Source organism: Triticum dicoccoides, chromosome 3B (assembly GCF_002162155.2).
Source record: "Triticum dicoccoides isolate Atlit2015 ecotype Zavitan chromosome 3B, WEW_v2.0, whole genome shotgun sequence".
In the NCBI taxonomy this organism is placed as follows: Eukaryota; Viridiplantae; Streptophyta; class Magnoliopsida; order Poales; family Poaceae; genus Triticum; species Triticum dicoccoides.
The window spans coordinates 174,428,668-174,440,523 of record NC_041385.1 but is presented as its reverse complement, the minus strand read 5'-3'; the positions used below and the strand labels follow the sequence as shown (position 1 = coordinate 174,440,523).

The 11,856-nt window shown below is 48.9% G+C and overlaps 1 protein-coding gene across 1 annotated transcript; it reads right to left on the bottom strand.

Annotated features, from left to right (window-relative positions):
- Nucleotides 1–3,618: 3,618 nt before the first annotated feature.
- Nucleotides 3,619–7,130, bottom strand: LOC119275403 (protein trichome birefringence-like 38). The gene is made up of 5 exons (XM_037556225.1): nt 6,584–7,130; nt 6,309–6,492; nt 4,683–4,858; nt 4,421–4,579; nt 3,619–4,190 (listed from the first exon to the last, which is right to left on the bottom strand). The coding sequence occupies exons 1-5, from the start codon at nt 6,886–6,888 to the stop codon at nt 3,884–3,886; spliced, it is 1,131 nt and encodes a 376-aa protein (XP_037412122.1). The 5' UTR covers nt 6,889–7,130; the 3' UTR covers nt 3,619–3,883.
- Nucleotides 7,131–11,856: the final 4,726 nt, after the last annotated feature.

Here is an 11,856-nt window from a genome sequence, read left to right as displayed (position 1 = left end):
GCGTGGCGGCAGGTGACACGTGTCGCCTGCCGCGCCTGTCACCACTTGTGAGGGGGTCTCTTTTGTTAATTTCATCCGCAAGGGGTCTTTTTTGTTAATTTCAGTGGGCAGAGGGTCTCTTTCGACAAAAAATCTATGAGCGCATCGCCGCCGGTTGGCTCTGGGGCCCTTACGGGCACCCGCCTATTCTCAAGGCCATGCGTCAGTAAGCAAACGTGTCGTCTATCGGTCTATGGGAATATCGACGCCTGCATGGTTCTGTTTTCTTTTACCCACCGTTCAGCTCTGTTCATCGTTTTGTGATGAATAAACTATTTTTTTTCCTTTTTTGTTTGAGAATATGAACAATCTTATCATGATGCAGTTTATGCTAAACTGCTTGTGTACCCACACGAAGCACAATTAGCCTTACTCGCATCAAAAAAAGAAGAAGCACAATTAGCCTTCTTCAGTGGAGAAAACGGTAATGGCAACTTCGTCTTACAGAGCAACTAACTAAGAGGTATCCTATTTTTTTTAAAAAGAGGTACCCCTTGGGATAGCCCCTCAAGGGTCACTTTGGTGGTCTGAGCTCTCAGCCGCCATCACGTGTCCTGTGGGTGCTCTCTCGGGATTTTTTTTTAAAAAATCTGCACACTTTTTCGGCATTTAGAAGTTTTTAAGTTTTTTTCCGCTTTTATGTTTTTGCACGATTTTTTCTAGGATTTGAACAATTTTTAAAAAAACATGTGCTTAAAAATATTTTTTTTCTTTCACAAAAGGCACAGATTTGCTTCTCGTGGAATCATAGATTGCTTTCGCAAAAGGGACAGTTGTGCATGTCGATATAGAGGCATAGTGCCTCTAGGAAGAGACGAAATGCACAAATGTGCTTTACATAGAGGCGCAGTTTTGCTTCCACAATAAACACAGTTGTGCTCAAAAATACTTTTTTTCCTCGCGAGAGGCATAACTGTGCCTCTCACGTAAAGAAAAAAAATTCCTTCCGCAAGTGGCACATATTTGCTTTGCCTGGACGCACAAATTTGTTTTCGCGATAGGCACAGCCATGCCTCTCAGAAATGGAAAAAAGTGAGGAGAAAACGTGCTTCCTGCTCGTCTTTTTTTCCGGTTTTATTGTAAAGAAATGTTCGTCGAAACCTATTAACCTTTTATCTAGTCCCAAAAATCTCGACGCGATAAATTCTTCAGAAGCTGAAGCAACCTGATCTGCTTCCTCGTCGACCACAAGGCCAAGGCATTGGCTACCACCTGAGGATGGTCATGCAAAAATCAATGTTGATGCAGCGGTGGCCAGGGCAGGGGGCAGCGGGGCTGTAGCTGCTATTTGTAGAGATCAATCGATGGTGTACCAAGGAGCTTCGGTGGTGTCGTTTAATTATATTGATTACAAATAGAAATCTTAGCATGTTCAACGAAATAGAAATCTTAGCGACAAGGGGGGCCTTGGCGTTGCACATGACTTATATATCACCAAGATTTCAATGGTATCTTATTGCAATGTGGCAATTGAAAAAAAATCTGATTGCAAGGTGGCAATTGAAGTAATTAGGGAGCGCCCTGTAGCGACGTATGGATGAATCGCACATGAAATCACAGGTAGAACTAGTACCTTAATTTCTTGTTTATTTAGACATGAATTTAGGATTCAAGGCCTACAATCTCGCCAAGCATGCACTCTCTTTAGGGGTTGGCCTGCATACTTGGTTAGGCCATCCCGGTAATCTTTTATTCGTTCTTGTAAATGTGGCGACGTTATAATAAAGCTTGCGAGTTTGCCTAAAAAAAAGATGGAATTAATAACGATGCAAAAAAGGACATTACGCCACCATGGCACTGCAATGAAATTATTTTATTTAGTCCATGCAACGAAATTACTTTCTTTTTAGAAAATTGAACGAAATTATTTTACAGCTAAATAACAAGAGCGCCTGTTTGCCGCCTTCAGCGTCAATTCCTCCAACTCACGCCCACTATGTGACTTAGTGGGCTACATCTAAACAACCCACTCGGTGGCTGTTATTTCTTTGTTCTTATACATTTTTGCTAGATCAGTTCCTATTTCATTGATCAGTTCATCGATAGGAAAAGAATACTGAAAAAAGTAGGACGTGTTGTGAATCAATTTGACTATTGACTTTTGGAAAGAAAAAAAGGTAAACCATTGACTTCCGGCGAGCAAAATTTCTGAATTCAAAATATCAAAATCAGACAAGTTCACGAATTCGAAAATGTTCACGGATGAAAACAGTTCACAAATAAGAAAAAGTTCACATTTTTCAAAAAAAAATCAAGAATATCAAAATAGTTCATCAATCTTGAAAAACAGTCACGAATTTTTAAAAATGCCAGATTTTAAAAGCATTCAGAATTTTTTAAATATGTTTACAGATTCAAAAAATCACGTATTTTGAAAAAAAGTCATGAATTTGGAAAAAAGTTCACCGGTTTGGAAAAGTTCGTCGACTTGAATATATTCGTGCATTTGAAAATGAATTCATGGATTTGAAATAAAATTCACATGTTTTGAAAAAAATCACGAAATTGAGAAAACTTCATGAATTTAAAACTATTTTAAATTTAAAAAATCCACGGAATTTAAAACTTCATGAATTTGATAAAGTTCATGCATTGAAAAGATAAAAATGAAAAAAAAAGAAAGAAGAAAAATTGGACAGTAACCCAGCCGAAAAAAACACAAATAAAATTAAAAAAAATCAAACCAAACGCTTCTTCAAGCTTCCCAACCGGTGTACTGCCATGTACTTTTGTTAGTGTGTACTACCGTTTACTTATAAAATACTTTCCCTTCCCAAACACGAGTGAGATGACCGCTTGCTGATTAGTTTATGTTAGATGTAGTGACATGTGTGAGGTCTCCCTAAGTGCCTTATTTATTGTGTTGCTTATAATCTTTTATGTAAATACTTCCTCCCTCCCATCCCGCAAAAAAAATCGACTTGAATATATTCGTGCATTTGAAAATGAATTCATGGATTTGAAATAAAATTCACATGTTTTGAAAAAAATCTCGAAATTGAGAAAACTTCATGAATTTAAAACTATTTTAAATTTAAAAAATCCACGGAATTTAAAACTTCATGAATTTGATAAAGTTCATGCATTGAAAAGATAAAAAAAAAGAAAGAAGAAAAATTGGACAGTAACCCAGCCGAAAAAAACACAAATAAAATTAAAAAAAATCAAACCAAACGCTTCTTCAAGCTTCCCAACCGGTGTACTGCCATGTACTTTTGTTAGTGTGTACTACCGTTTACTTATAAAATACTTTCCCTTCCCAAACACGAGTGAGATGACCGCTTGCTGATTAGTTTATGTTAGATGTAGTGACATGTGTGAGGTCTCCCTAAGTGCCTTATTTATTGTGTTGCTTATAATCTTTTATGTAAATACTTCCTCCCTCCCATCCCGCAAAAAAAAAAAAATACTTCCTCCCTCCCAAGCGTTCTTATATTATGGGACGGAAGGAGTAGCTTGCAAAAACGTCTTACATTGTATGACGAAGGAGTAGTAGAGATGAGTTTAAACCTAATGAGTCACCATTTAACTATTTAATTATAAGGGACATTAGATAACTTGTCGTAACTGCTGTAAATCTGGAAAGAAGAGCCAAATGTGGGATTTGCCAAAACAATCTACATTTTTATATAAGTACAAATCACTCAACAATCATGCCCTCCTTGACTACTCACACCATGCTAGTATATCTATTTCTTTAACTGTGATCATCCTCTATGTCTTTTGTTGCAGTAAAAGGAAGAAAGTATCTTCACAACCCTATCAACCAATGTGCTATCTTCAAATCTTCAAATACGGTTTGATTATTGACCTATATATTCTGCACATACATATCCAAACGAGTTCAAGCATCTTGGCCGGTGAGCGCGGCGTAGAAGAGGATGTTCCAGGTGTCCGGCAGGCCGGCGATGCACCAGTGGGTGCAGTCCTGGCCGAACATGCCGCCGTACTTGCCCGGGTGCGCGTCCTTCCGCAGCTGCGACAGGTAGGTGAAGTCCAGCAGGTACACCGGCTTGGCCATGCGGGCGAGGGCGTTCCTGATCACCGCCTGCTGCGGGATCGCCCCGCCGGGGTACGGCCCCCCGGTGCTGTTCAGCGGCTCCGTCTCCCCCGCGCACGACTTCCTCGGCGAGGCGCCCCATTCTTGCCCCCTGAACCATTGCAGCCACATCGAGACCTTATTACAGAATTGATAGATAGATGTGGATGCGACACACGAGCACGTGAAATTTTCAGGACAAGTTGGTGTGGCTGTGGTTCAGTGGTTCAGTGGTAGCAGTCGAGGGCCAAGAGATGTCGGCTACATAGTCCGCATATTGCTTTGAAGGATTCAGTTGGCAAAATCATGGAAATTGTGGAGTAGCGAGGCAGATTGGATTACCTGTAGTGAGAGGGGGAGATGCCCTGGAAGAAGACCTTGGCGCTGGTCTGGACGAGGTTGGCGTCCACCCATCCGGCCCAGGTGTTGAGCGCCTTGGTGAAGGCCGCCGTCCGGTCCATGTCCTTGGCCACCTGGCTGCCCTCCTGGATGTAGTCCCAGCTGTAGCAACGACACACACACACACACACCGTGCGAGTTCAGAGTTGAGTCATAATTAATAACCTGCCTGAAAAAGAAGCAGATGACACGAGGCCGGTCGTACGGCTGGTCCTTGCCGGAGCGCGGCCACCAGTGCCAGGAGTCGAAGACGAGCACGTCGGCGCCGAGCCAGTTGCGGCCTTCGTCGATCTTGTCGAGCTTGAGCACGCGGCCGGCCTTCTCGCTCACGATGTCCACCAGGTAGTGCGACAGGTAGTACACCAGCGTCACGTTGTACTCCTGCGTGCACCACACCTCGTCAGCTCTCAGCTTCACCCAGCCATCAATCAAACCCCCCAAACACCGTCCGGCACAGCTGGGCAGAACTTTTCATGGCCCCATTTGGCCTTGCAGGAAGGAGGCAATCAATCACCACCCTATAGTTAACAATGTAGTACTATAAAAACAGCAGCACGATCAGCACCGAACTGCACGTGGGTGTCCTTGACTCGTTGTATGCGTCGGCGCTGAATGGCGCCAACGCAGAGCCCAGATCATGTTGTACTCGTCGAAGCCGGCCACCGGCAAAAGGCCAACGAGGTACACTGGGAGATCAATTTTTCTGGTCCTGACGGTCTGACACAAACACGCAAAAACGCGTAGCAGCAAGCAACACGGCAAGCAACAAGAACAGCTGATGGAACCACCGGACTCAAGTGAACAGAGTCAGTGGTAGCAGTTCAATATAGAATCATGGAAATGGGGGGAGCACCCACCACGAGCATGTCAAGCTAGATCTGAACTAAATAGGGTTAAGTCATAGGAGTAGATCGCACCATCCCGGCAACAGCAGCACCGGCAAGCGCACGGCAGTGAGCAGACAGCCCATTTAGGCCAGCTCACTTGGGGCACTTGCCATGCCCGGCTCGTTGAGATTCTGTTTCTTTTCTTTATCAGATTCTGTTCTAATCCAAGAGTTAATAAACAGTGAAAATAATTTGCCTCGAGAGAAAAAGGACAAGAAAACAGAGGAAAAAGAAGGAAGAAAAGAACAGAAAACAGAGAATATAATCTGGCCTGGAGGGGAAAAAACAGAGGAGAAAGAACGAAAAGAAACGCACGTGCGGCAAGCAACCGTCAGAAAGTGCAGACATTCGGCGCGCGAGGCTCACGGCGACCAGTAATGCTACATCTACAGGAAATTACGGGGGAGAGTGGTTTACAGGGTGACGAGGCATTCTTTCATTGGTCAATTTGGGAGGCACCGGTCCACCCCTGAAAATCAGGGGGCGGAGGTATGATTAGAAGAGAAGGGAGGTCCGTAACTTCCTGTTGATTGCCTGTAGGTGTAGGATTATTGCACGGCGACCCGAAATTCGTCCGGCATTGCCGTTTTCTAGTCCTGTTGATGTAGTATATCGCGAGACCCAAAGGGAGGCTTCGTCGACATCGGACACGCTGGCCATGCAGCGCAGCGCAGCGCACGAAATTGATGCGGTGGCGTGCGGTCCAGCCGCCGGAGTTGTCCCTCCCGTCGCGCCGTAGGTCTTTGAAGCTCAGCCCTCCATTCCCACTTCACCCGACGCGGCGGCAGACCCCACTGGGCTGATCACCTCATCATGGCCGCCTGTATCGCCCAGGCCCCAGCCCCACCCGCCATCTTTTTTACCGGACGATCTTACGTGGAAGAAAGGAAACCGACGAAAGAACAGCGGGGCAGAGAAGGAAGGAAGAATGCGTCGGCACGTACATCGAACGTGACGGTGGTCGCCGGGTCGATCCTCCCGGAGCGCGGCGAGACGGTGGCCCGGGCGTCGGGCGCCGCCGCGTGGAGCATGCACAGCAGCGACTCGTACTGGTTCAGCGCCAGCGAGTCGCCCACGAACATCACCTTCTTGCCGCCCCACATCCGCAGCAGCGCCAGCCCGTCGAACCTGCGCGCAAACACCATCATCTCAAGTTCTCAACGCCGCAATTCGATCTCACGATAATCGTCGTTTCGGCGACGCCATTACAGTTACGAACCTGGGCGGGGAGCAGGGCGGGCTGGGCTGCCACCGGTACTTGAGGTACTGCTTGTCGGGGCGGCTGAACCGGCGGCAGTCGAACTCGCCGCGGACGAAGGGGCAGCTCGCCGAGTCGTAGAGCGGGTACGACTCGTCCGCCAACCAGGCCCCGGCGAACATGTCGCACGAGCCGCCGGACGACTCCGACGCCGGCCGGTGCTGGTTTTTCTTGGAGATCGTCAGCGCGGCGGCCGCCGCCGCCGCGGTGCATGCCACCAGGAGCAGGGCCACGATGGTCGCGGCGATCACCGTGCGGCGCCTCATGTCGCTCCTCCGGCCCAGGAGGCGGCGGACGGGCAATGGTGGTGAGGAAGATCGGGCGCGCCGGCCGGGGAGGTTCTTGTGACGGCCAAGGAGTGGGAAGCGTGAAGGAGAGGGCGGGTATATGTAGGTGGAAGTGGAAGGCGTCCGGGCAGTGCTGGCAGTGGCAGATGCGCTCCGTTAATGGTAGGTGCTGCTGTTTTTCCATGGATGGATCGATGGACCATCGTATGGCCTGGATGCCCATTCGGCGATTCAAATCGACGGCTGTTTCGATGCATGCATGGTGTAAACGATCAAACCTTCCGGTAAGTGCAGGCAACCCAAAAGGGATCTTGAGGAGGTAATGTCAGTTCGGTTCATCGACTGACGTTAAGGTTTGGCCTAATGCAAATGCCATTAATAATAAGCCTAACGCAAATGCATTACTAGTAATAAGGATACACCAACAAAAAATACGTTTTGCAAACCAAAAGATAACAAGGTACGTGCTATTAAATGAGCACATATCCTTTGATGAACACCACACCCATCCTGTTTCAAGATTCTTGCCTTGCCAAACCAACCAGCTTGCTGCCATTTTTACTCGGAAACTCGAAGAGGAAAGGGGATGGCATATGGCACCAACAAAATGGAATGGTATAAACTGGGCGTATCGGGTGGGGGGAATATTAGGCCGGCCAATATATCCTCCTCCCACACGTTATTCCAAGTTCGTCCGTCTCATCCTTCCTGCTAGAACTGTTGACACACCATCATTCCTTAATCCTGACCAAGATGGAGATTCGTTCTCTTTCTCCCGATGACAAATAATGGTAGCATGCGCTTTATCTGAATGAAAGTCACCTTTCACTGCTCCTGCTTTATGTATCCTTGGTCCTGCCACGAGACGCAATTTGTCAGCCGCTCGCTCCATCGCTGGATAGTACTCTTAAAGGAGCAAACAAGATTAGGTGACAGCTGAGCAGGAGAATCCAGGCACAGACCTAGATCGAGAACATGCAGAGCGGCGCAGGGGGAATCAACTCAAATGTGATATCGGCTGCCCTCTCGATCCGATGCAGTTGGACCACATGCGTGCAAACTGTACAACCAGTTCATGTCAGATCACAAAATTATCAGTAGACGATACGCTCTGCTGTCTTAGATTCATACAATACGTGTGTGCTTGGTCCCCGAAGGCAGAGGTTGTTAACTGACGCCGAAAACTTGCATCACAAGCGTTAATTGACACCCTTTCCAGTAGTATCAAATAACACAAGGGGTCTACATCAGTACATTTACTAAACTCCCATGAATTGGAGCCTTGTGGTTAATTGCGGCTGTTGGGACCACCTGGCACCTGGTTTTCAGTCGGTAATTCGTTGGTAGCTGCCCTCGTATGAGCCCAAGGCCCAAGCCTGTATCCTACCTTCCCGTCTCCACCTTCCCATCTCTCTTCTCTTCTTCCAGCCGCCGCCACGCTAGGGTTTGCGGCCGCCGCTAACCTAGCTGCTGCAGGCTCCGCCCCCTCCTTCTCTCACGTGATCACGTCCCTTCCTTCCCCGTTCTCGATCCAGCTCTCCCCCGACTTGGTGATGGTGTAGGCCTTCCTGGTCTTCATCTTGGCCTCTGAGGGAGTCCTGAATTAAGGGGTCCTCGGACAGCCGGACTATATACTTTGGCCGGACTGTTGGACTATGAAGATACAAGATTGAAGACTTCTTCCCGTGTCCGGATGGGACTCTCTTTTGCGTGGAAGGCAAGCTTGGATATTCGGATATGTAGATTTCATTCTCTGTAACCGACTCTGTGTAACCCTAGCCCCCTCCGGTGTCTATATAAATCGGAGGGTTTAGTCTGTAGGACAACAACAATCAGAATCATAGACTAGCTTCTAGGGTTTAGCCTCTACAATCTCGTGGTAGATCAACTCTTCTAATACTCATATCATCAAGATCAATCAAGCAGGAAGTAGGGTATTACCTCCATAGAGAGGGCCAGAACCTGGGTAAAACATCGTGTCCCCTGCCTCCTGTTACCATTAGCCTTAGACGCACAGTTCGGGACCCCCTACCCGAGATCCGCCGGTTTTGACACCGACATTGGTGCTTTCATTGAGAGTTCCACTGTGCCGTCGCTGCAAGGCTTGATGGCTCCTTCGATCATCTTCAAGGATGCAGTCCAGGGGGAGGTTTTCCTTCCCGGACAGATCTTCGTATTCGGCAGCTTCGTACTGTGGGCCAACTCGCTTGGCCATTTGGAGCAGATCGATAGCTACGCCCCTGGCCATCAGGTCAGGTTTGGAAGCTTAAACTATACTGCCGACATCCGCGGAGACTTGATCTTCGACGGATTCGAGCCCATGTCGGGTGCGCCGAATGGTCACGAAGGACTTGACTTTAATCTGTCGTCAGGCAGTATTCGGGAGATCGCGCCTGCGGTGGCGCCGGGAATCAATCCGGAGTAGATCATACCTTCCGAGGGCGGGTGGATGAACCCCGTCACGGAGGTCGCACACTCATCGGCGTCGGAGCCGAACACTGATCCCACCTCCTGTGAGGGTGGTGTCATCGGACCCACAGACTCGTCTCCAGCTACAGGATCCGAACCGCGTGCGTACGTGCCTATCGAATCGGATTGGGCACCCGTCATGGATTCACCGCCACGGATATTTTTCAGAACTCTCCTTTAGGAGATGTGCTAAACTCATTAAGGTCTCTTTCCTTGTCGAGAGATTCCTGGCCAAACTATGTCCGGCCCGAGTGGGAGGCGGACGACGAAGAAATTCGTTCCCCGCCCACCACCCACCTAATAGCCACTATCAATGACTTAACCGACGTGCTTGACTTCAACTCCGAAGATGTAACACCCTCAGTGTCATGCTACAGTAATCCCCTGTTAATGGTGCCAGGTCACCATGCTTACTGAGCTAATTATCACTTGATGAACAATCAAAGTCAAATTCAAATTCAAATTATGAGGGAAATTAAAAATTTATCAAACATGAAAACAGAAATGTTCATCATGTGCCAAATATTCCACAACTAATATTGGTGGTGAGCCAACATTTTTGCAAAGGGTTTTAGTGGCCTAAACTACTTAAAACAGTGACCAAAGCAATAAATTAAATGCCCTTTTTAATTTATAAAATTGGCAACTATTCCAAAAGCCTCCCATCCTTTTTGTGGCAGTGCACTTTAATTCTTTGAAATTGTTTTGGTCAGTGGCATAATTTTGCAAAGTCATTATTGGTAAAAAGGAAAATGCATAAGCTGCTGAAAATAAATAAAAAGGAAAACTAACAGAAAAGGAAAAGGGAGAGAGAGAGAGGGCAACCCCCCTCCTCCCTGGACTACACCCACCTGGGCCGGCCCACTCCAGCTGGCCAGCCCACTCCCCCTCCCCGGTCGTCTCCCCCCTCGCACTGTTCCACGATCCGAGTCGCTACAGCGCGCCCGTCGCCGCCGAACCCACCTCGTCGGCCACGCTGCTACAGGCGCCGCGGGGAGGATAAGGCCTCCACGCCCTGACGCCTTGAGTACCCCTCCCCTTACCTACGGCCACTCCCACTCCTCTCTGCCTCTGCCTCTCCCCACCAGATCCCCTCTCGAGCTCTCTCCATCTGCTCCGAGCGCCATCGCCGCCGCGTCTTCATCATCTCCGCGGCCACCGTGCCTTCGACGCGGCCTGGCCGTGCTCCTCGGCATCGCCGTGGACTGCCGCGTCTTCTGAAGCCGCTGGAAGGAGCCGAGGAGCTCTGCGTCGCCGACCACGTCGTCGTCTTCCTCGGGTTGCCGGCGATCCCCTTCTTCCCCGACGAACACCGTAGACTCCTGCTGCTCCTAAACTACCACGGGCCTTTCTTGCGCCGCGCGGTGAGCCCCTATTCCCCTTCCCTCGCTCCCCTGGACTCGTGCGCCCCCGTAGCCACCGCGCCGCCATGGCCGAGCTCAGCTCCGCCGCATAGCACACCGTCGTCGCTGTGGGCGTCGTCATGCTCATCCGAGCACACGAGCGTGCTCAGGGCGTCTCCCTGGTGCCGCCCGAGCCTCTAGCTCGTCTCCCTGCGCCCTCTAGCTCTGTTTCCGTCGCCGCCCGACCTCCGGCGTCCGCCTGGCTGCTCGCCGCCGTCATTTTAGTCCATCTCCGGTCGTGCTAGTGCCACCGCTGGATGCGCCGTCTCGTGCACGTTCGAACGCGGCCATCCGCGTCCAAAATGATGGCCTATGGCCATTTTCCGGTGGATCCCGAGCCGCGCCGCCGCAGGAAATGGCCGCCGGTGTTGCTCCGGCCGCCACGCTGACCTGGCAGCGGTGGGTCCCGCCCAGTGCCGCTGACAGTGGGCCCCTGCGTCTGTGTTTGACCGTGTTGACCATGGTCAACGCGTGATGCTATTCCCCCAACCACTGGCTAATGGGGCCCACACCCATAATTAGGCTAATTAAACGTTTTTATAAGTAAAATTAACTTGTTAGACTAATTAGTCACTGACATGTGGGGGCCAACTGCTAACTAACCCCTGTTCAATTAAAATAACCCATTGTTAGCCCCCTGTCAATGACAGGTGGGTCCCCCGTGTCAGTTTTGACCAGTCAACCGGACTGTTGACTGCTGATGTCACTCCTACGTCATGCTGACGTCATTTTCCATTTCTGTTAAAATAAATAAATCTAGAATATGTTTAAAACTTTGAATAATCATAGAAAATAAACCGTAGCTCGGATGAAAATGTTTTCTACATGAAAGTTGCTCAGTAAAATCCAACGAATCCGGACACGCGGTCCGTTTACCTGTCAGATGCCTCTAACTATCTGAACATGGAACATTCCCCCTCCGGTCATTTGTCTGACACAGGTCCAGAACCGGGAATACATTCCCGGTTGGTTTTCCCCCTCTCCTATATCATGTAGCCTTACATTAGGTCACACCCGGCACAGCTTATTGCCATGTTATGCTTTGTGATGCTATGCCTGCTTTATATTTACTGTT

Coding starts and splice junctions, on each gene's coding strand:
- LOC119275403 (XM_037556225.1), bottom strand. CDS start 6,888: ATGAGGCGCCGCACGGTGATCGCCGCGACCATCGTGGCCCTGCTCCTG. Junction 6,493..6,583: donor CCGCCCTGCTCCCCGCCCAG/GTTCGTAACTGT, acceptor GTTTGCGCGCAG/GTTCGACGGGCTGGCGCTGC. Junction 4,191..4,420: donor ATCTCCCCCTCTCACTACAG/GTAATCCAATCT, acceptor GCAATGGTTCAG/GGGGCAAGAATGGGGCGCCT.